This window comes from Oncorhynchus kisutch, linkage group LG5 (assembly GCF_002021735.2).
Source record: "Oncorhynchus kisutch isolate 150728-3 linkage group LG5, Okis_V2, whole genome shotgun sequence".
NCBI classification, from domain to species: Eukaryota; Metazoa; Chordata; class Actinopteri; order Salmoniformes; family Salmonidae; genus Oncorhynchus; species Oncorhynchus kisutch.
In genome coordinates this window covers 78,266,199-78,284,361 of record NC_034178.2, presented here as the reverse complement: position 1 = coordinate 78,284,361, position 18,163 = coordinate 78,266,199, and the positions used below count along the sequence as shown (strand labels likewise).

Below are 18,163 nucleotides of genomic sequence, written 5' to 3'. Positions count from 1 at the left end.
GCTGTAGAGGATACGTTAATTAACGTTACCAGCCTCAGAAATTGCAGCTCAAATAAATGCTCCAGAGTTCCAGTTTTTATTTGATTTTGAACCTTTATTTAACTAGGTAAATTCTTATTTACAATGACGGCCTACCAAAAGGTCTCCTGCAGGGACAGGGCCTGGGATATCATTTTACCATAGAAAAGTTTTGGGTCACTAAGAAATGTTCTGGTTTTCCATGAAGAAATGCATAAAATGAGTTGTAAAATGAATAGAAAATATAGTCAAGACGTTGACAAGGTTATAAATGATGATTTTTAATTGAAATAATAATTGTCTCCTTCAAACTTGTATTTGGAATCATTCCCTAAACCTCAAGGTCTCATGAGTGGCGCAGTGGTCTAAAGCACTGCATCTCAGTGCAAGAAGAGCCACTACAGTCCCTGGTTTGATTCCAGGCTGGAACACATCCAGTCGTAATGGGAGTCCCATAGGGCAGCGCCGTCCAGGTTTGACCCGGGTAGGCCGTCGTCAATACGAATTTGTTCTAAACTGACATGCCCAGTAAAACAAAGGTTAAAAAAAACTGTCATGGACAAAACATACTGATACAATAGTTGCTAAGATGGGGAGAAGTATATCCATAATAAAGCGTTGCTTCTACCTTCGTAACAGCACTATAAACAAGGCAGGTCCTAGTTTCTACCTTCGTAACAGCACTATAAACAAGGCAGGTCCTAGTTTCTACCTTCGTAACAGCACTATAAACAAGGCAGGTCCTAGTTTCTACCTTCGTAACAGCACTATAAACAAGGCAGGTCCTAGTTTCTACCTTCGTAACAGCACTATAAACAAGGCAGGTCCTAGTTTCTACCTTCGTAACAGCACTATAAACAAGGCAGGTCCTAGTTTCTACCTTCGTAACAGCACTATAAACAAGGCAGGTCCTAGTTTCTACCTTCGTAACAGCACTATAAACAAGGCAGGTCCTAGTTTCTACCTTCGTAACAGCACTATAAACAAGGCAGGTCCTAGTTTCTACCTTCGTAACAGCACTATAAACAAGGCAGGTCCTAGTTTTCTACCTTCGTAACAGCACTATAACAAGGCAGGTCCTAGTTTCTACCTTCGTAACAGCACTATAAACAAGGCAGGTCCTAGTTTCTACCTTCGTAACAGCACTATAAACAAGGCAGGTCCTAGTTTCTACCTTCGTAACAGCACTATAAACAAGGCAGGTCCTAGTTTCTACCTTCGTAACAGCACTATAAACAAGGCAGGTCCTAGTTTCTACCTTCGTAACAGCACTATAAACAAGGCAGGTCCTAGTTTCTACCTTCGTAACAGCACTATAAACAAGGCAGGTCCTAGTTTCTACCTTCGTAACAGCACTATAAACAAGGCAGGTCCTAGTTTCTACCTTCGTAACAGCACTATAAACAAGGCAGGTCCTAGTTTCTACCTTCGTAACAGCACTATAAACAAGGCAGGTCCTAGTTTCTACCTTCGTAACAGCACTATAAACAAGGCAGGTCCTAGTTTCTACCTTCGTAACAGCACTATAAACAAGGCAGGTCCTAGTTTCTACCTTCGTAACAGCACTATAAACAAGGCAGGTCCTAGTTTCTACCTTCGTAACAGCACTATAACAAGGCAGGTCCTAGTTTCTACCTTCGTAACAGCACTATAAACAAGGCAGGTCCTAGTTTCTACCTTCGTAACAGCACTATAAACAAGGCAGGTCCTAGTTTCTACCTTCGTAACAGCACTATAAACAAGGCAGGTCCTAGTTTCTACCTTCGTAACAGCACTATAAACAAGGCAGGTCCTAGTTTCTACCTTCGTAACAGCACTATAAACAAGGCAGGTCCTAGTTTCTACCTTCGTAACAGCACTATAAACAAGGCAGGTCCTAGTTTCTACCTTCGTAACAGCACTATAAACAAGGCAGGTCCTAGTTTCTACCTTCGTAACAGCACTATAAACAAGGCAGGTCCTAGTTTCTACCTTCGTAACAGCACTATAAACAAGGCAGGTCCTAGTTTCTACCTTCGTAACAGCACTATAAACAAGGCAGGTCCTAGTTTCTACCTTCGTAACAGCACTATAAACAAGGCAGGTCCTAGTTTCTACCTTCGTAACAGCACTATAAACAAGGCAGGTCCTAGTTTCTACCTTCGTAACAGCACTATAAACAAGGCAGGTCCTAGTTTCTACCTTCGTAACAGCACTATAAACAAGGCAGGTCCTAGTTTCTACCTTCGTAACAGCACTATAAACAAGGCAGGCCCTAGTTTCTACCTTCGTAACAGCACTATAAACAAGGCAGGCCCTAGTTTCTACCTTCGTAACAGCACTATAAACAAGGCAGGCCCTAGTTTCTACCTTCGTAACAGCACTATAAACAAGGCAGGCCCTAGTTTCTACCTTCGTAACAGCACTATAAACAAGGCAGGCCCTAGTTTCTACCTTCGTAACAGCACTATCAACAAGGCAGGTCCTAGTTTCTACCTTCGTAACAGCACTATAAACAAGGCAGGTCCTAGTTTCTACCTTCGTAACAGCACTATAAACAAGGCAGGTCCTAGTTTCTACCTTCGTAACAGCACTATAAACAAGGCAGGTCCTAGTTTCTACCTTCGTAACAGCACTATAAACAAGGCAGGTCCTAGTTTCTACCTTCGTAACAGCACTATAAACAAGGCAGGTCCTAGTTTCTACCTTCGTAACAGCACTATAAACAAGGCAGGTCCTAGTTTCTACCTTCGTAACAGCACTATAAACAAGGCAGGTCCTAGTTTCTACCTTCGTAACAGCACTATAAACAAGGCAGGTCCTAGTTTCTACCTTCGTAACAGCACTATAAACAAGGCAGGTCCTAGTTTCTACCTTCGTAACAGCACTATAAACAAGGCAGGTCCTAGTTTCTACCTTCGTAACAGCACTATAAACAAGGCAGGCCCTAGTTTCTACCTTCGTAACAGCACTATAAACAAGGCAGGTCCTAGTTTCTACCTTCGTAACAGCACTATAAACAAGGCAGGTCCTAGTTTCTACCTTCGTAACAGCACTATAAACAAGGCAGGTCCTAGTTTCTACCTTCGTAACAGCACTATAAACAAGGCAGGTCCTAGTTTCTACCTTCGTAACAGCACTATAAACAAGGCAGGTCCTAGTTTCTACCTTCGTAACAGCACTATAAACAAGGCAGGTCCTAGTTTCTACCTTCGTAACAGCACTATAAACAAGGCAGGCCCTAGTTTCTACCTTCGTAACAGCACTATAAACAAGGCAGGTCCTAGTTTCTACCTTCGTAACAGCACTATAAACAAGGCAGGTCCTAGTTTCTACCTTCGTAACAGCACTATAAACAAGGCAGGTCCTAGTTTCTACCTTCGTAACAGCACTATAAACAAGGCAGGCCCTAGTTTCTACCTTCGTAACAGCACTATAAACAAGGCAGGGTCCTAGTTTCTACCTTCGTAACAGCACTATAAACAAGGCAGGTCCTAGTTTCTACCTTCGTAACAGCACTATAAACAAGGCAGGCCCTAGTTTCTACCTTCGTAACAGCACTATAAACAAGGCAGGCCCTAGTTTCTACCTTCGTAACAGCACTATAAACAAGGCAGGTCCTAGTTTCTACCTTCGTAACAGCACTATAAACAAGGCAGGTCCTAGTTTCTACCTTCGTAACAGCACTATCAACAAGGCAGGTCCTAGTTTCTACCTTCGTAACAGCACTATAAACAAGGCAGGTCCTAGTTTCTACCTTCGTAACAGCACTATAAACAAGGCAGGTCCTAGTTTCTACCTTCGTAACAGCACTATAAACAAGGCAGGTCCTAGTTTCTACCTTCGTAACAGCACTATAAACAAGGCAGGTCCTAGTTTCTACCTTCGTAACAGCACTATAAACAAGGCAGGTCCTAGTTTCTACCTTTGTAACAGCACTATAAACAAGGCAGGTCCTAGTTTCTACCTTCGTAACAGCACTATAAACAAGGCAGGTCCTAGTTTCTACCTTCGTAACAGCACTATAAACAAGGCAGGTCCTAGTTTCTACATTCGTAACAGCACTATAAACAAGGCAGGCCCTAGTTTCTACCTTCGTAACAGCACTATCAACAAGGCAGGTCCTACAGGCCCTAGTTTCTACCTTCGTAACAGCACTATCAACAAGGCAGGTCCTACAGGCCCTAGTTTCTACCTTCGTAACAGCACTATCAACAAGGCAGGTCCTACAGGCCCTAGTTTCTACCTTCGTAACAGCACTATCAACAAGGCAGGTCCTACAGGCCCTAGTTTCTACCTTCGTAACAGCACTATCAACAAGGCAGGTCCTACAGGCCCTAGTTTCTACCTTCGTAACAGCACTATCAACAAGGCAGGTAAGACAGGCCATAGTTTCTACCTTCGTAACAGCACTATCAACAAGGCAGGCCCTAGTTTCTACCTTCGTAACAGCACTATCAACAAGGCAGGTCCTACAGGCCCTAGTTTCTACCTTCGTAACAGCACTATCAACAAGGCAGGTCCTACAGGCCCTAGTTTCTACCTTCGTAACAGCACTATCAACAAGGCAGGTCCTACAGGCCCTAGTTTCTACCTTCGTAACAGCACTATCAACAAGGCAGGTAAGACAGGCCCTAGTTTCTAACTTCGTAACAGCACTATCAACAAGGCAGGTCCTACAGGCCCTAGTTTCTACCTTCGTAACAGCACTATCAACAAGGCAGGTAAGACAGGCCCTAGTTTCTACCTTCGTAACAGCACTATCAACAAGGCAGGTCCTACAGGCCCTAGTTTCTACCTTCGTAACAGCACTATCAACAAGGCAGGTCCTACAGGCCCTAGTTTCTACCTTCGTAACAGCACTATCAACAAGGCAGGTCCTACAGGCCCTAGTTTCTACCTTCGTAACAGCACTATCAACAAGGCAGGTCCTACAGGCCCTAGTTTCTACCTTCGTAACAGCACTATCAACAAGGCAGGTCCTACAGGCCCTAGTTTCTACCTTCGTAACAGCACTATCAACAAGGCAGGTCCTACAGGCCCTAGTTTCTACCTTCGTAACAGCACTATCAACAAGGCAGGTCCTACAGGCCCTAGTTTCTACCTTCGTAACAGCACTATCAACAAGGCAGGTCCTACAGGCCCTAGTTTCTACCTTCGTAACAGCACTATCAACAAGGCAGGCCCTAGTTTCTACCTTCGTAACAGCACTATCAACAAGGCAGGCCCTAGTTTCTACCTTCGTAACAGCACTATCAACAAGGCAGGTCCTACAGGCCCTAGTTTCTACCTTCGTAACAGCACTATCAACAAGGCAGGTCCTACAGGCCCTAGTTTCTACCTTCGTAACAGCACTATCAACAAGGCAGGTCCTACAGGCCCTAGTTTCTACCTTCGTAACAGCACTATCAACAAGGCAGGTCCTACAGGCCCTAGTTTCTACCTTCGTAACAGCACTATCAACAAGGCAGGTCCTACAGGCCCTAGTTTCTACCTTCGTAACAGCACTATCAACAAGGCAGGTAAGACAGGCCCTAGTTTCTACCTTCGTAACAGCACTATCAACAAGGCAGGTCCTACAGGCCCTAGTTTCTACCTTCGTAATAGCACTATCAACAAGGCAGGTCCTACAGGCCCTAGTTTCTACCTTCGTAATAGCACTATCAACAAGGCAGGTCCTACAGGCCCTAGTTTCTACCTTCGTAACAGCACTATCAACAAGGCAGGTAAGACAGGCCCTAGTTTCTACCTTCGTAACTGCACTATCAACAAGGCAGGTCCCACAGGCCCTAGTTTCTACCTTCGTAACAGCACTATCAACAAGGCAGGTCCTACAGGCCCTAGTTTCTACCTTCGTAACAGCACTATCAACAAGGCAGGTCCTACAGGCCCTAGTTTCTACCTTCGTAACAGCACTATCAACAAGGCAGGTCCTACAGGCCCTAGTTTCTACCTTCGTAACAGCACTATCAACAAGGCATGTCATACAGGCCCTAGTTTCTACCTTCGTAACAGCACTATCAACAAGGCAGGTCCTACAGGCCCTAGTTTCTACCTTCGTAACAGCACTATCAACAAGGCAGGTCCTACAGGCCCTAGTTTCTACCTTCGTAACAGCACTATCAACAAGGCAGGTCCTACAGGCCCTAGTTTCTACCTTCGTAACAGCACTATCAACAAGGCAGGTAAGACAGGCCCTAGTTTCTAACTTCGTAACAGCACTATCAACAAGGCAGGTCCTACAGGCCCTAGTTTCTACCTTCGTAACAGCACTATCAACAAGGCAGGTAAGACAGGCCCTAGTTTCTACCTTCGTAACAGCACTATCAACAAGGCAGGTCCTACAGGCCCTAGTTTCTACCTTCGTAATAGCACTATCAACAAGGCAGGTCCTACAGGCCCTAGTTTCTACCTTCGTAACAGCACTATCAACAAGGCAGGTAAGACAGGCCCTAGCTTCTACCTTCGTAACAGCACTATCAACAAGGCAGGCCCTAGTTTCTACCTTCGTAATAGCACTATCAACAAGGCAGGTCCTACAGGCCCTAGTTTCTACCTTCGTAACAGCACTATCAACAAGGCAGGTCCTATAGGCCCTAGTTTCTACCTTCTTAACAACATTATCAACAAGGCAGGTCCTACAGGCCCAAGTTTCTACCTTCGTAACAGCACTATCAACAAGGCAGGTCCTACAGGCCCTAGTTTCTACCTTATTAACAACACTATCAACAAGGCAGGTCCTAGTTTCTACCTTCGTAACAGCACTATAAACAAGGCAGGTCCTACAGGCCCTAGTTTCTAACTTCGTAACAGCACTATCAACAAGGCAGGTCCTACAGGCCCTAGTTTCTACCTTATTAACAACACTATCAACAAGGCAGGTCCTAGTTTCTACCTTCGTAACAGCACTATCAACAAGGCAGTCCTAGTTTCTACCTTCGTAACAGCACTATAAACAAGGCAGGTCCTACAGGGCCAAGTTTCTACCTTCGTAACAGCACTATCAACAAGGCAGGTCCTACAGGCCCTAGTTTCTACCTTATTAACAACACTATCAACAAGGCAGGTCCTAGTTTCTACCTTATTAACAACACTATCAACAAGGCAGGTCCTAGTTTCTACCTTCGTAACAGTACTATCTACAAGGCAGGTCCTACAGGCCCTAGTTTCTACCTTCGTAACAGCACTATCAACAAGGCAGGTAAGACAGGCCCTAGTTTCTACCTTCGTAACAGCACTATCAACAAGGCAGGTCCTACAGGCCCTAGTTTCTACCTTCGTAACAGCACTATCAACAAGGCAGGTCCTACAGGCCCTAGTTTCTACCTTCGTAACAGCACTATCAACAAGGCAGACATTTTGCTCATCTGCTCCTTGAACGGCAGCTCTAGCCTTTAGCTCGGTGCGGATGATGCCTGTAATCCATGGCTTATGGTTGGGAAATGTACGTATGGTCACTGTGGGGATGTCGTCGTCGATGCACTTATTGATGAAGCCGATGACTGAGGTGGTATACTCCTCAATGCCATTGGATGAATCCCGGAACATATTCCAGTCTGTGCTAGCAAAACAGTCCTGTAGCGTAGCATCGGCATAATCTGATCACTTCCGTAATGAGCGAGTCAGTCGTATATCCTGCTTTAGTTGTTGCTTGTAAGCTGGAATAGAATTATGGTCAAATTTGCCAAATGGAGGAGGATGGAGAGCTTTGTATTTGTCTCTGTGTGTTTTGTAAAGGTGGTCTAGAGTTTATTCCTCTGATTGCACATGCAACATACTGGTAAAATGAGGTAAAATGGATTTAAGCCTGAATTAAAGTCCCCGGCTGCTTCTGGATGAGCATTTTCTTATTTGCTTATGGCCTTATACAGCTCGTGGTGGTAAATAGACAGCTACGAATAATACAGATGAATAATACTCTCTTGGTAGATAGTGTGGTCTGCAGCTTAACATGAGGTATTCTACCTCAGGTGAGCAATAACTCAAGACTAATTCAATATTAGTCATAGTGCACAAGCAGCTATTGACAAATAGACACAGCTTCGTCTTACGTAGCTGCTCTGTCCTTCCAAAACATGGAGAAGCAGTCAGCTCTATATTATCCGTGTCGTCGTTCAACCAAGTTTCCGTGAAACATAAGTAATGTCCCGTTGGTAGGATAGTCTTAATTGCAGATCGTCCACTTTGTTTTCCAATGATTGCACGTTGGCCAATAATATGGAGGGAAGTGGTGGTTTACCTACTCGTCAGCGAATTCTTACAAGGACCTCTTCCCCCTTTTCTTCACGCTGATGACGGGAATTTGGTTATTGTCTTGACAAGGCAGTATATCCTTCACGTCAGACTCATTAAAGAAAAAATGTTTGTCCTGTTCGAGGTAAGTAATCACTGTTCTGATGTCCAGAAGCTATTTTCGGTCATAAGATACGGTAGCTGTAATGGCCGTTGTTGGTGGAAGAAGGTGGAGTGTGGTATGTGTCCATATTTATTCAAATTAACACGGCAATACCAAAAATACCAAAGAGAAACAACCAAAAACAGTTCTGGCTGGTGCAGACACACAACAGAAAACAATCACCCATGAAACACAATAGAAAACAGGCTCCCTAAATATGGTTCTCAATCAGGGACAACGATTGACAGCTGCCTCTGAATGAGAACCATACCAGGCCAAACACAGAAATAGCAAATCATAGAAAAACAAACATAGATAACCCACCCAACTCACACCCTGACCATACTAAAACAAAGAAATAACAAAAGAACTAAGGTCAAAACGTGACAGTAGCAGCAACATTATGTACAAAATGAGTTACTAACAATGCAAAGAAACAAACGAAATAGCATAGTTGATTAGGAGCCAGTAAAATAAAATTCAGCTACACACTCAGGATGCCGCCTCTCAGTTTTAACTGGGATATGTCTGTCGATATCTAAGGCATGCATTCCATGATGTGCTCGATGGAACTTTACTTTAAATGAAACATCTGGGATTGATCAACGATATCGCCATATTGCTGAAAATAGATTAATGACATCTCATGAAATCTCATCTTGTTCCTGACCAATAGGATCTATCATTGCTGCTCTGTCCTGACCTATAGAATGTAGAGTTGCTGCTCTGTAGCTCAGTAGGGAAGGAGTTAGGCTCAGGTAGAGGAGAGTAGAGACGGTTGGAGAGGAAGAGGTTTTCTTGGTGCACAGTGTCACAACTGTCTCAGTTGAACAAACAGCAGAAAGAAAACGACAACAAAATAAACTAAACAACCAGAAACCAATGATCAGAGTAACTGTGCGGTATAGTAATTAGCTGTATTAGTCCATCATGCTGGCAGAATGGACATAAAACAGACTAACAGTCAGGCCAAGCATGCAGCAGGTGGTATCCCGATCCTCCGCTCCACTCCTGAAGACAACCAGGGTGAAGAAGAGGTTGAGCCCAGCCACTGAGACCAGCACAAGTAAGAAACAAAGATACAGGAACATAGAACACAAATAGAAAACAGAGAAAACAGGGCGCAGGAACAGGGAACAGGGTGCAGGATCAGAAAACAGGGTGCAGGATCAGAAAACAGGGCGCAGGAACAGGGAACAGGGTGCAGGATCAGAAAACAGGGCGCAGGAACAGGGAACAGGGTGCAGGATCAGAAAACAGGGTGCAGGATCAGAAAACAGGGTGCAGGAACAGAAAACAGGGTGCAGGAACAGAAAACAGGAACAGGGAACAGGGTGCATGAACAGGGAACAGGGTGTAGGAAAAGGGAACAGGGTGCAGGATCAGAAAACAGGGTGCAGGAACAGAAAACAGGAACAGGGAACAGGGTGCATGAACAGGGAACAGGGTGTAGGAAAAGGGAACAGGGTGCTGGATCAGAAAACAGGGTGCAGGATCAGAAAACAGGGTGCAGGAACAGAAAACAGGGTGCAGGAACAGAAAACAGGGTGCAGGAACAGAAAACAGGGTGCAGGAACAGAAAACAGGGTGCAGGAACAGAAAACAGGGTGCAGGAACAGAAAACAGAAACAGGGAACAGGGTGCAGGAACAGAAAACAGGGAACAGGGTGCAAATCAAATCAAATTTTATTTGTCACATACACATGGTTAGCAGATGTTAATGCGAGTGTAGCGAAATGCTTGTGCTTCTAGTTCCGACAATGCAGTAATAACGAACAAGTAATCTAACTAACAATTCAAAAAAAAAACTACTGTCTTATACACAGTGTAAGGGGATAAGGAATATGTACATAAGGATATATGAATGAGTGATGGTACAGAGCAGCATAGGCAAGATACAGTAGATGATATCGAGTACAGTATAACATATGAGATGAGTATGTAAACAAAGTGGCATAGTTAAAGTGGCTAGTGATACATGTATTACATAAGGACGCAGTCGATGATATAGAGTACAGTATATACGTATGCATATGAGATGAATAATGTTGGGTAAGTAACATTATATAAGGTAGCATTGTTTAAAGTGGCTAGTGATATATTTACAATGCAGGAACAGGGAACAGGGTGCAGGAACAGGGAACAGGATGCATGAACAGGGAACAGGGTGCAGGAACAGAAAACAGGGTGCAGGAACAGAAAACAGGGTGCAGGAACAGAAAACAGGGTGCAGGAACAGGGAACAGGGTGCAGGAACAGGGAACAGGGTGCAGGAACAGGGAACAGGGTGCAGGAACAGGGAACAGGGTGCAGGAACAGAAAACAGGGAACAGGGTGCAGGAACAGGGAACAGGGTGCAGGAACAGGGAACAGGGTGCAGGAACAGGGAACAGGGTGCAGGAACAGGGAACAGGGTGCAGGAACAGGGAACAGGGTGCATGAACAGGGTGCAGGAACAGAAAACAGGGAACAGGGTGCATGAACAGGGAACAGGGTGCAGGAACAGGGAACAGGGTGCAGGAACAGGGAACAGGGTGCATGAACAGGGAACAGGGTGCGGGAACAGGGAACAGGGTGCGGGAACAGGGAACAGGGTGTGGGAACAGGGAACAGGGTGCGGGAACAGGGTGCGGGAACAGAGACCAGGGTGCAGGGTGCAGGGTGCGGGAACAGGGTGCAGGGTGTGGGAACAGGGTGCAGGAACAGGGAACAGGGTGCAGGATCAGGGAACAGGGTGCAGGATCAGAGATCAGGGTGCAGGAACAGAGAACAGGGTGCAGGAACAGAGAACAGGGTGCAGGAACAGGGAACAGGGTGCAGGAACAGGGAACAGGGTGCAGGAACAGGGAACAGGGAACTGGGTGCAGGAACAGGGCGCAGGAACAGGGCGCAGGAACAGGGCACAGGGACATAGAACAGGGTGCAGGAACAGGGAACAGGGTGCAGAAACAGGGAACAGGGTGCAGAAACAGGGAACTGGGTGCAGAAACAGGGAACTGGGTGCAGAAACAGGGAACAGGATCAGAGAACAGGGTGCAGGAACAGGGAACAGGGAACAGAGACCAGGGTGCGGGAACAGGGTGCAGGAACAGAGAACAGTGTGCAGGAACAGAGAACAGGGACAGGGAACGGGGTGCAGAAACAGGGAACGGGGTGCAGGAACAGAGAACAGGGTGTTGTGTGTGTTCAAAGTGCATCATCACAGAGCAATACATAAATACAGCAAGAAGCCAGACGCCAGTGACATGCAGTAGAGTGCGATTAATGTCTTCCTACTTACTTCAGTATTGCTGTCTACTGATCCTGCACTGCTGCGACGCTCACGCTTACCTGAGCAGGACAGGACAGGCAATAGCAGAGGTTAGACAACCAACCAACATACCTGGCATACAGGAACTATCTGACTTACAGCAGGACAACCAATCAACACACCTAGCATACAGGTACAGGCTGCTAGGGTTCTGTACAGGTGAATCTACACTACATATACAAAAGTATGTGGACACCCCTTAAGATTTGTGGAGTTCACTATTTCAGCCACACCCTTTGCTGACAAATGTATAAAATTGAGCACACAGCCATGTAATCTCCATAGACAAACATTTGCAGTAGAATGGCCTTTCTGAAGAGCTCAGTGACTTTCATGGATGCCACCTTTCCAACAAGTCAGTTCATCACATTTCTGCACTGCTAGAGCTGCCCCAGTCAACTGTAAGTTGTTATTTTGAAGTAGAAACGTCTAGTAGCAGCAATGGCACAACCGTGAAGTGGTAGTCCACACAAGCTCACAGGACAGCTGAGTGCTGAAGTGCTTAAAAATAGTCTGTCATCAGTTGCAACACTCACTACCGAGTTCCAAATTGCTCTGGAAGCAACGTCAGCACAATAACTGTTTGTCGGGAGCTTCATTAAATGGGTTTCCATGGCCACAGCCACACACACACAAGGCTAAGATCACCATACGCAATACCAAGCGCTGGCTGGAGTGGTGTAAAGCTCGCCGCCATTGGACTCTGGAGTGATGAATCACGCTTCACCATTTGGCAGTCCGACAGACGAATTGCACCAATGCATAGTATCAACTGTAAAGTTTGATGGAGGAGGAAAATTGGTCTCGTGCTGTTTTTCATGGTTCGGGCTAGTCCCCTTAGTTCCAGTGAAGGGAAATATTAACTCTACAGCATACAATGACAATCTAGACAATCCTGTGCTTCCAACTTTGTGGCAACAGTTTGGGGAAGGCCCTTTCATGTTTCAGCGTGGCAATGACACCAAAAAGCGAGGTCCATTCAGAAGTGGTTTGTCAAGATTGGTGTGGAAGAACTTAACTGGCTTGCACAGAGCCTTGACCTCAAACACATCGAACACCTTTGGAAAGGATTGGAAAGCTGACTGCGACCCAGGCCTAATAATCGCGAATATCAGTGCCGGACCTCACTAATGCTCTTGTGGCTGAATGGAAGCAAGTCCCCGCAGCAATGTTCCAACATCTAGTGGAAAGCCTTCCCAGAAGAGTGGAGGCTGTTATAAACTCAGCAAAAACAGAAATGTCCCTATTTCAGGACCTGGTCTTTCAAAGATAATTAGTTAAAATCCAAATAACTTCACAGATCTTCATTGTAAAGTGTTTAAACACGGTTTCCCATTTTTGTTCAATGAACCATAAACAACTAATGAACATGCACCTGTGGAACGGTCGTTAAGACAATAACAGCTTACAGACGGTAGGCAATTAAGGTCACAGTTCTGAAAACTTAGGACACTAAAGAGGCCATTCTACTGACTGAAAAACACCAAAATAAAGATGCCCAGGGTCCCTGCTCATCTGCGTGAATGTGCCTTAGGCATGCTGCAAGGAGGCATGAGGACTGCAGATGTCCGTACTGTGAGATGCCTAAGTCAGCACTACAGGAAGACAGGATGGACAGCTGATCGTCCTCGCAGTGGTAGACCACGTGTACCAACACCTGCACAGGATCGGTACATCCGAAACATCACACCTAGGGGCAGGTACAGGTTGGCAACAACAACAGCCCGAGTTACACCAGAAATGCACAATCTCTCCATCAGTGCTCAGACTGTCCGCAATAGGCTGAGAGAGGCTGGACTGAGGGCTTGTAGGCCTGTTGTAAGGCAGGTCCTCGCCAGACATCACCGGCAACAACGTCACCTATGGGCACCACCATTTTGGTTTGCTTCCTGTCTAAGTTTGGAGTGGGTTTTTGTTTGCCTCTCAATGGGCACTCATGGTGGGTGTCTTTAAGGTTCTAGTTGTTGTTGCAAGTCAACTTTAAGTGGACTCCCCCATGATTGTCTTTCAGAACCCCTCCTAAAACTCCAACTGTTGTTTGTTGGTCAATGACTGTTAGTTCCCTCTTCTGTTTGAGTGACATTTTGTTTTTTCTTGCTGGGGAAGGCATGTCTGCCTAGTGGCCACTAGGTTTTTTATTGTTGTCAGTGACCACTAGAACCAGTCTCATGGAGGGGTGAGGGTCACAGGAGAGACGGAAGGGAGAGAGCCGTCTACAGTAAAACACTGGTGCATCTCTAGTACGCTACCACAGCACTACACTAAATAGATACTACGGAGCAACTGAGATTTGGAGATGAACTGAGAATAAAAGCACAGTGACTCCTGATAAGTCTGGGCAACCCATTACCACAGACAGACTACTATAGCAGTAGGTTGGGATTTGATTCCCAAACCAAAACCAGAAAAGTAAAGGTTAAGAGACTGAACATGTCAGAAGGGCTGCGGAGTTGAGGAACTGTTGAGGAACAGGTGATGTGTGCAGAGAGAACAGGTGATGTGTGCAGAGAGAACAGATGATGTGTCTAGTGTGCAGAGAGAGCAGGTGATGTGTGCAGAGAGAACAGGTGATGTGTCTAGTGTGCAGAGAGAACAGGTGATGTGTGCAGAGAGAACAGGTGATGTGTACAGAGAGAACAGATTGTGTCTAGTGTGCAGAGAGAACAGGTGATGTGTGCAGAGAGAACAGGTGATGTGTGCAGAGAGAACAGGTGATGTGTCTAGTGTGCAGAGAGAACAGGTGATGTGTGCAGAGAGAACAGGTGATGTGTCTAGTGTGCAGAGAGAACAGGTGATGTGTGCAGAGAGAACAGGTGATGTGTGCAGAGAGAACAGGTGATGTGGGCAGAGAGAACAGGTGATGTGTACAGAGAGAACAGGTGATGTGGGCAGAGAGAACAGATTATGTGTCTAGTGTGCAGAGAGAACAGGTGATGTGTGCAGAGAGAGCAGGTGATGTGTGCAGAGAGAACAGGTGATGTGGGCAGAGAGAACAGGTGATGTGGGCAGAGAGAACAGGTGATGTGGGCAGAGAGAGAAGGTGATGTGGGCAGAGAGAGAAGGTGATGTGTGCAGAGAGAACAGGTGATGTGTCTAGTGTGCAGAGAGAACATGTGATGTGTGCAGAGAGAACAGGTGATGTGTGCAGAGAGAACAGGTGATGTGGGCAGAGAGAACAGGTGATGTGTGCAGAGAGAACAGGTGATGTGTGCAGAGAGAACAGGTGATGTGTGCAGAGAGAACAGGTGATGTGTGCAGAGAGAACAGGTGATGTGTACAGAGAGAACAGGTGATGTGTACAGAGAGAACAGGTGATGTGGACAGAGAGAACAGGTGATGTGGGCAGAGAGAACAAGTGATGTGTGCAGAGAGAACAGGTGATGTGTGCAGAGAGAACAGGTGATGTGTGCAGAGAGAACAGGTGATGTGTCTAGTGTGCAGAGAGAACAGGTGATGTGTGCAGAGAGAACAGGTGATGTTGGCAGAGAGAACAGGTGATGTGGGCAGAGAGAACAGGTGATGTGGGCAGAGAGAACAAGTGATGTGTGCAGAGAGAACAGGTGATGTGTGCAGAGAGAGCAGGTGATGTGTGCAAAGAGAACAGGTGATGTGTCTAGTGTGCAGAGAGAACAGGTGATGTGTGCAGAGAGAACAGGTGATGTGTGCAGAGAGAACAGGATGTGTGCAGAGAGAACAGGTGATGTGTGCAGAGAGAACAGGTGATGTGTCTAGTGTGCAGAGAGAGCAGGTGATGTGTCTAGTGTGCAGAGAGAGCAGGTGATGTGGGCAGAGAGAACAGGTGATGTGGGCAGAGATAACAGGTGATGTGGGCAGAGATAACAGGTGATGTGTGCAGAGAGAACAGGTGATGTGTGCAGAGAGAACAGGTGATGTGTGTGTAGTGGCAACTTTCTAAAGGCTTTATCTGGATTAACAATAGAACATTAAGTAACGTTCCTGCTAACAGGCTGAGTACATTAGTCAACACGTCCATCTGTCTCTAGTCCACACTGAGACACCATGTTAAACTGAGACTCAGACTGTGGTTGACTGTGATTCACCTAACCATTCACCTATAGTACAGCCACTACTGGCCCAGAGGAGGTGATCTGCTCTTCATTTCATAACTGAGTAATCACATCTAGTGAAGTGAGTATCATACCAGCAGCTACTGCCTAGAGAGGAGACTACAGAGCTCTACTTAATGTCACAGGGCACTACACTACACATACTAGTGACATAGGATACATCTGAAATGGCACACTTTTCCCTATATAGTAATGCACTACCTTTGGTCCAATGAGGGGAATAGGTTGCCATTTTGTATGTAGCCTTAAACACAGAACACGAGGCAGGCTGGTGACCTCTAACCCCTCACCTGCATCTGAGAGGTCTCGTAGCGAGCTGCTGAGGGCACTCCTCTTTAGCCCCTCCCCCATGGCGTAGTTGTCATCAAGGCTCCCTCGACCCATTTGGCCGTTCCCAGAGTCCTTCTTCAGCCCCAAGCTCTGTGATAGACTGGGAAGGACCACGCCCTTCTGCTTCTCTAGCTCCGCTAGAAGGGTACGCAGAGTCAGGTTAGATTACAGCTCTGGGACCTGTCAGTCAGCCTTGAGCTCTGTGATGGGACGGACCACGCCCTTATGCTTCTCCAGCTCCATTACAGTGATATAATGAATGGAGCTTCTGAATCAATTAACGTTAACTTATATAATCAATTTAAATTCTGAATCAAGTAACGTTAATTTATATACTCTAATTAACTTCTGAATCAATTAACGTTAATTTATATACTAACTTCTGAACCAATTATCGGTACTTTATATAATCTAATTAACTTCTGAATCAATTAACGCTAACTTATATAATCTAATTAACTTCTGAATCAATTAACGCTAACTTGTATAATCTAATGAGCTCCTGAATCAATTAACGTTAACTTGTATAATCTAATGAGCTCCTGAATCAATTAACGTTAACTTGTATAATCTAATGAGCTCCTGAATCAATTAACGTTAACTTGTATAATCTAATGAGCTCCTGAATCAATTAACGTTAACTTGTATAATCTAATGAGCTCCTGAATCAATTAACGTTAACTTGTATAATCTAATGAGCTCCTGAATCAATTAACGTTAACTTGTATAATCTAATGAGCTCCTGAATCAATTAACGTTAACTTGTATAATCTAATGAGCTCCTGAATCAATTAACGTTAACTTGTATAATCTAATGAGCTCCTGAATCAATTAACGTTAACTTGTATAATCTAATGAGCTCCTGAATCAATTAACGTTAACTTGTATAATCTAATGAGCTCCTGAATCAATTAACGTTAACTTGTATAATCTAATGAGCTCCTGAATCAATTAACGTTAACTTGTATAATCTAATGAGCTCCTGAATCAATTAACGTTAACTTGTATAATCTAATGAGCTCCTGAATCAATTAACGTTAACTTGTATAATCTAATGAGCTCCTGAATCAATTAACGTTAACTTGTATAATCTAATGAGCTCCTGAATCAATTAACGTTAACTTGTATAATCTAATGAGCTCCTGAATCAATTAACGTTAACTTGTATAATCTAATGAGCTCCTGAATCAATTAACGTTAACTTGTATAATCTAATGAGCTCCTGAATCAATTAACGTTAACTTGTATAATCTAATGAGCTCCTGAATCAATTAACGTTAACTTGTATAATCTAATGAGCTCCTGAATCAATTAACGTTAACTTGTATAATCTAATGAGCTCCTGAATCAATTAACGTTAACTTGTATAATCTAATGAGCTCCTGAATCAATTAACGTTAACTTGTATAATCTAATGAGCTCCTGAATCAATTAACGTTAACTTGTATAATCTAATGAGATGAGCTCCTGAATCAATTAACGTTAACTTGTATAATCTAATGAGCTCCTGAATCAATTAACGTTACTTGTATAATCTAATGAGCTCCTGAATCAATTAACGTTAACTTGTATAATCTAATGAGCTCCTGAATCAATTAACGTTAACTTGTATAATCTAATGAGCTCCTGAATCAATTAACGTTAACTTGTATAATCTAATGAGCTCCTGAATCAATTAACGTTAACTTGTATAATCTAATGAGCTCCTGAATCAATTAACGTTAACTTGTATAATCTAATGAGCTCCTGAATCAATTAAGGTTAACTTGTATAATCTAATGAGCTCCTGAATCAATTAACGTTAACTTGTATAATCTAATGAGCTCCTGAATCAATAACGTTAACTTGTATAATCTAATGAGCTCCTGAATCAATTAACGTTAACTTGTATAATCTAATGAGCTCCTGAATCAATTAACGTTAACTTGTATAATCTAATGAGCTCCTGAATCAATTAACGTTAACTTGTATAATCTAATGGAGCTCCTGAATCAATTAACGTTAACTTGTATAATCTAAATAACTTCTGAATCAATTAACGCT

The 18,163-nt window shown here is 44.4% G+C and overlaps 1 protein-coding gene across 1 annotated transcript in view; it reads right to left on the bottom strand.

The window, feature by feature from the left end:
* Positions 1-18,163, bottom strand: part of LOC109878774 (IQ motif and SEC7 domain-containing protein 1-like) — a 172,761-nt gene that overhangs the window by 1,692 nt on the left and 152,906 nt on the right. The window contains exons 10-11 of the mRNA XM_031825880.1: positions 16,081-16,257; positions 11,673-11,722 (exon numbers count right to left, since the gene is read on the bottom strand). Coding sequence (XP_031681740.1) covers positions 11,673-11,722; positions 16,081-16,257 — 227 coding nt within the window. The remainder of the gene's footprint in view (positions 1-11,672; positions 11,723-16,080; positions 16,258-18,163) is intronic.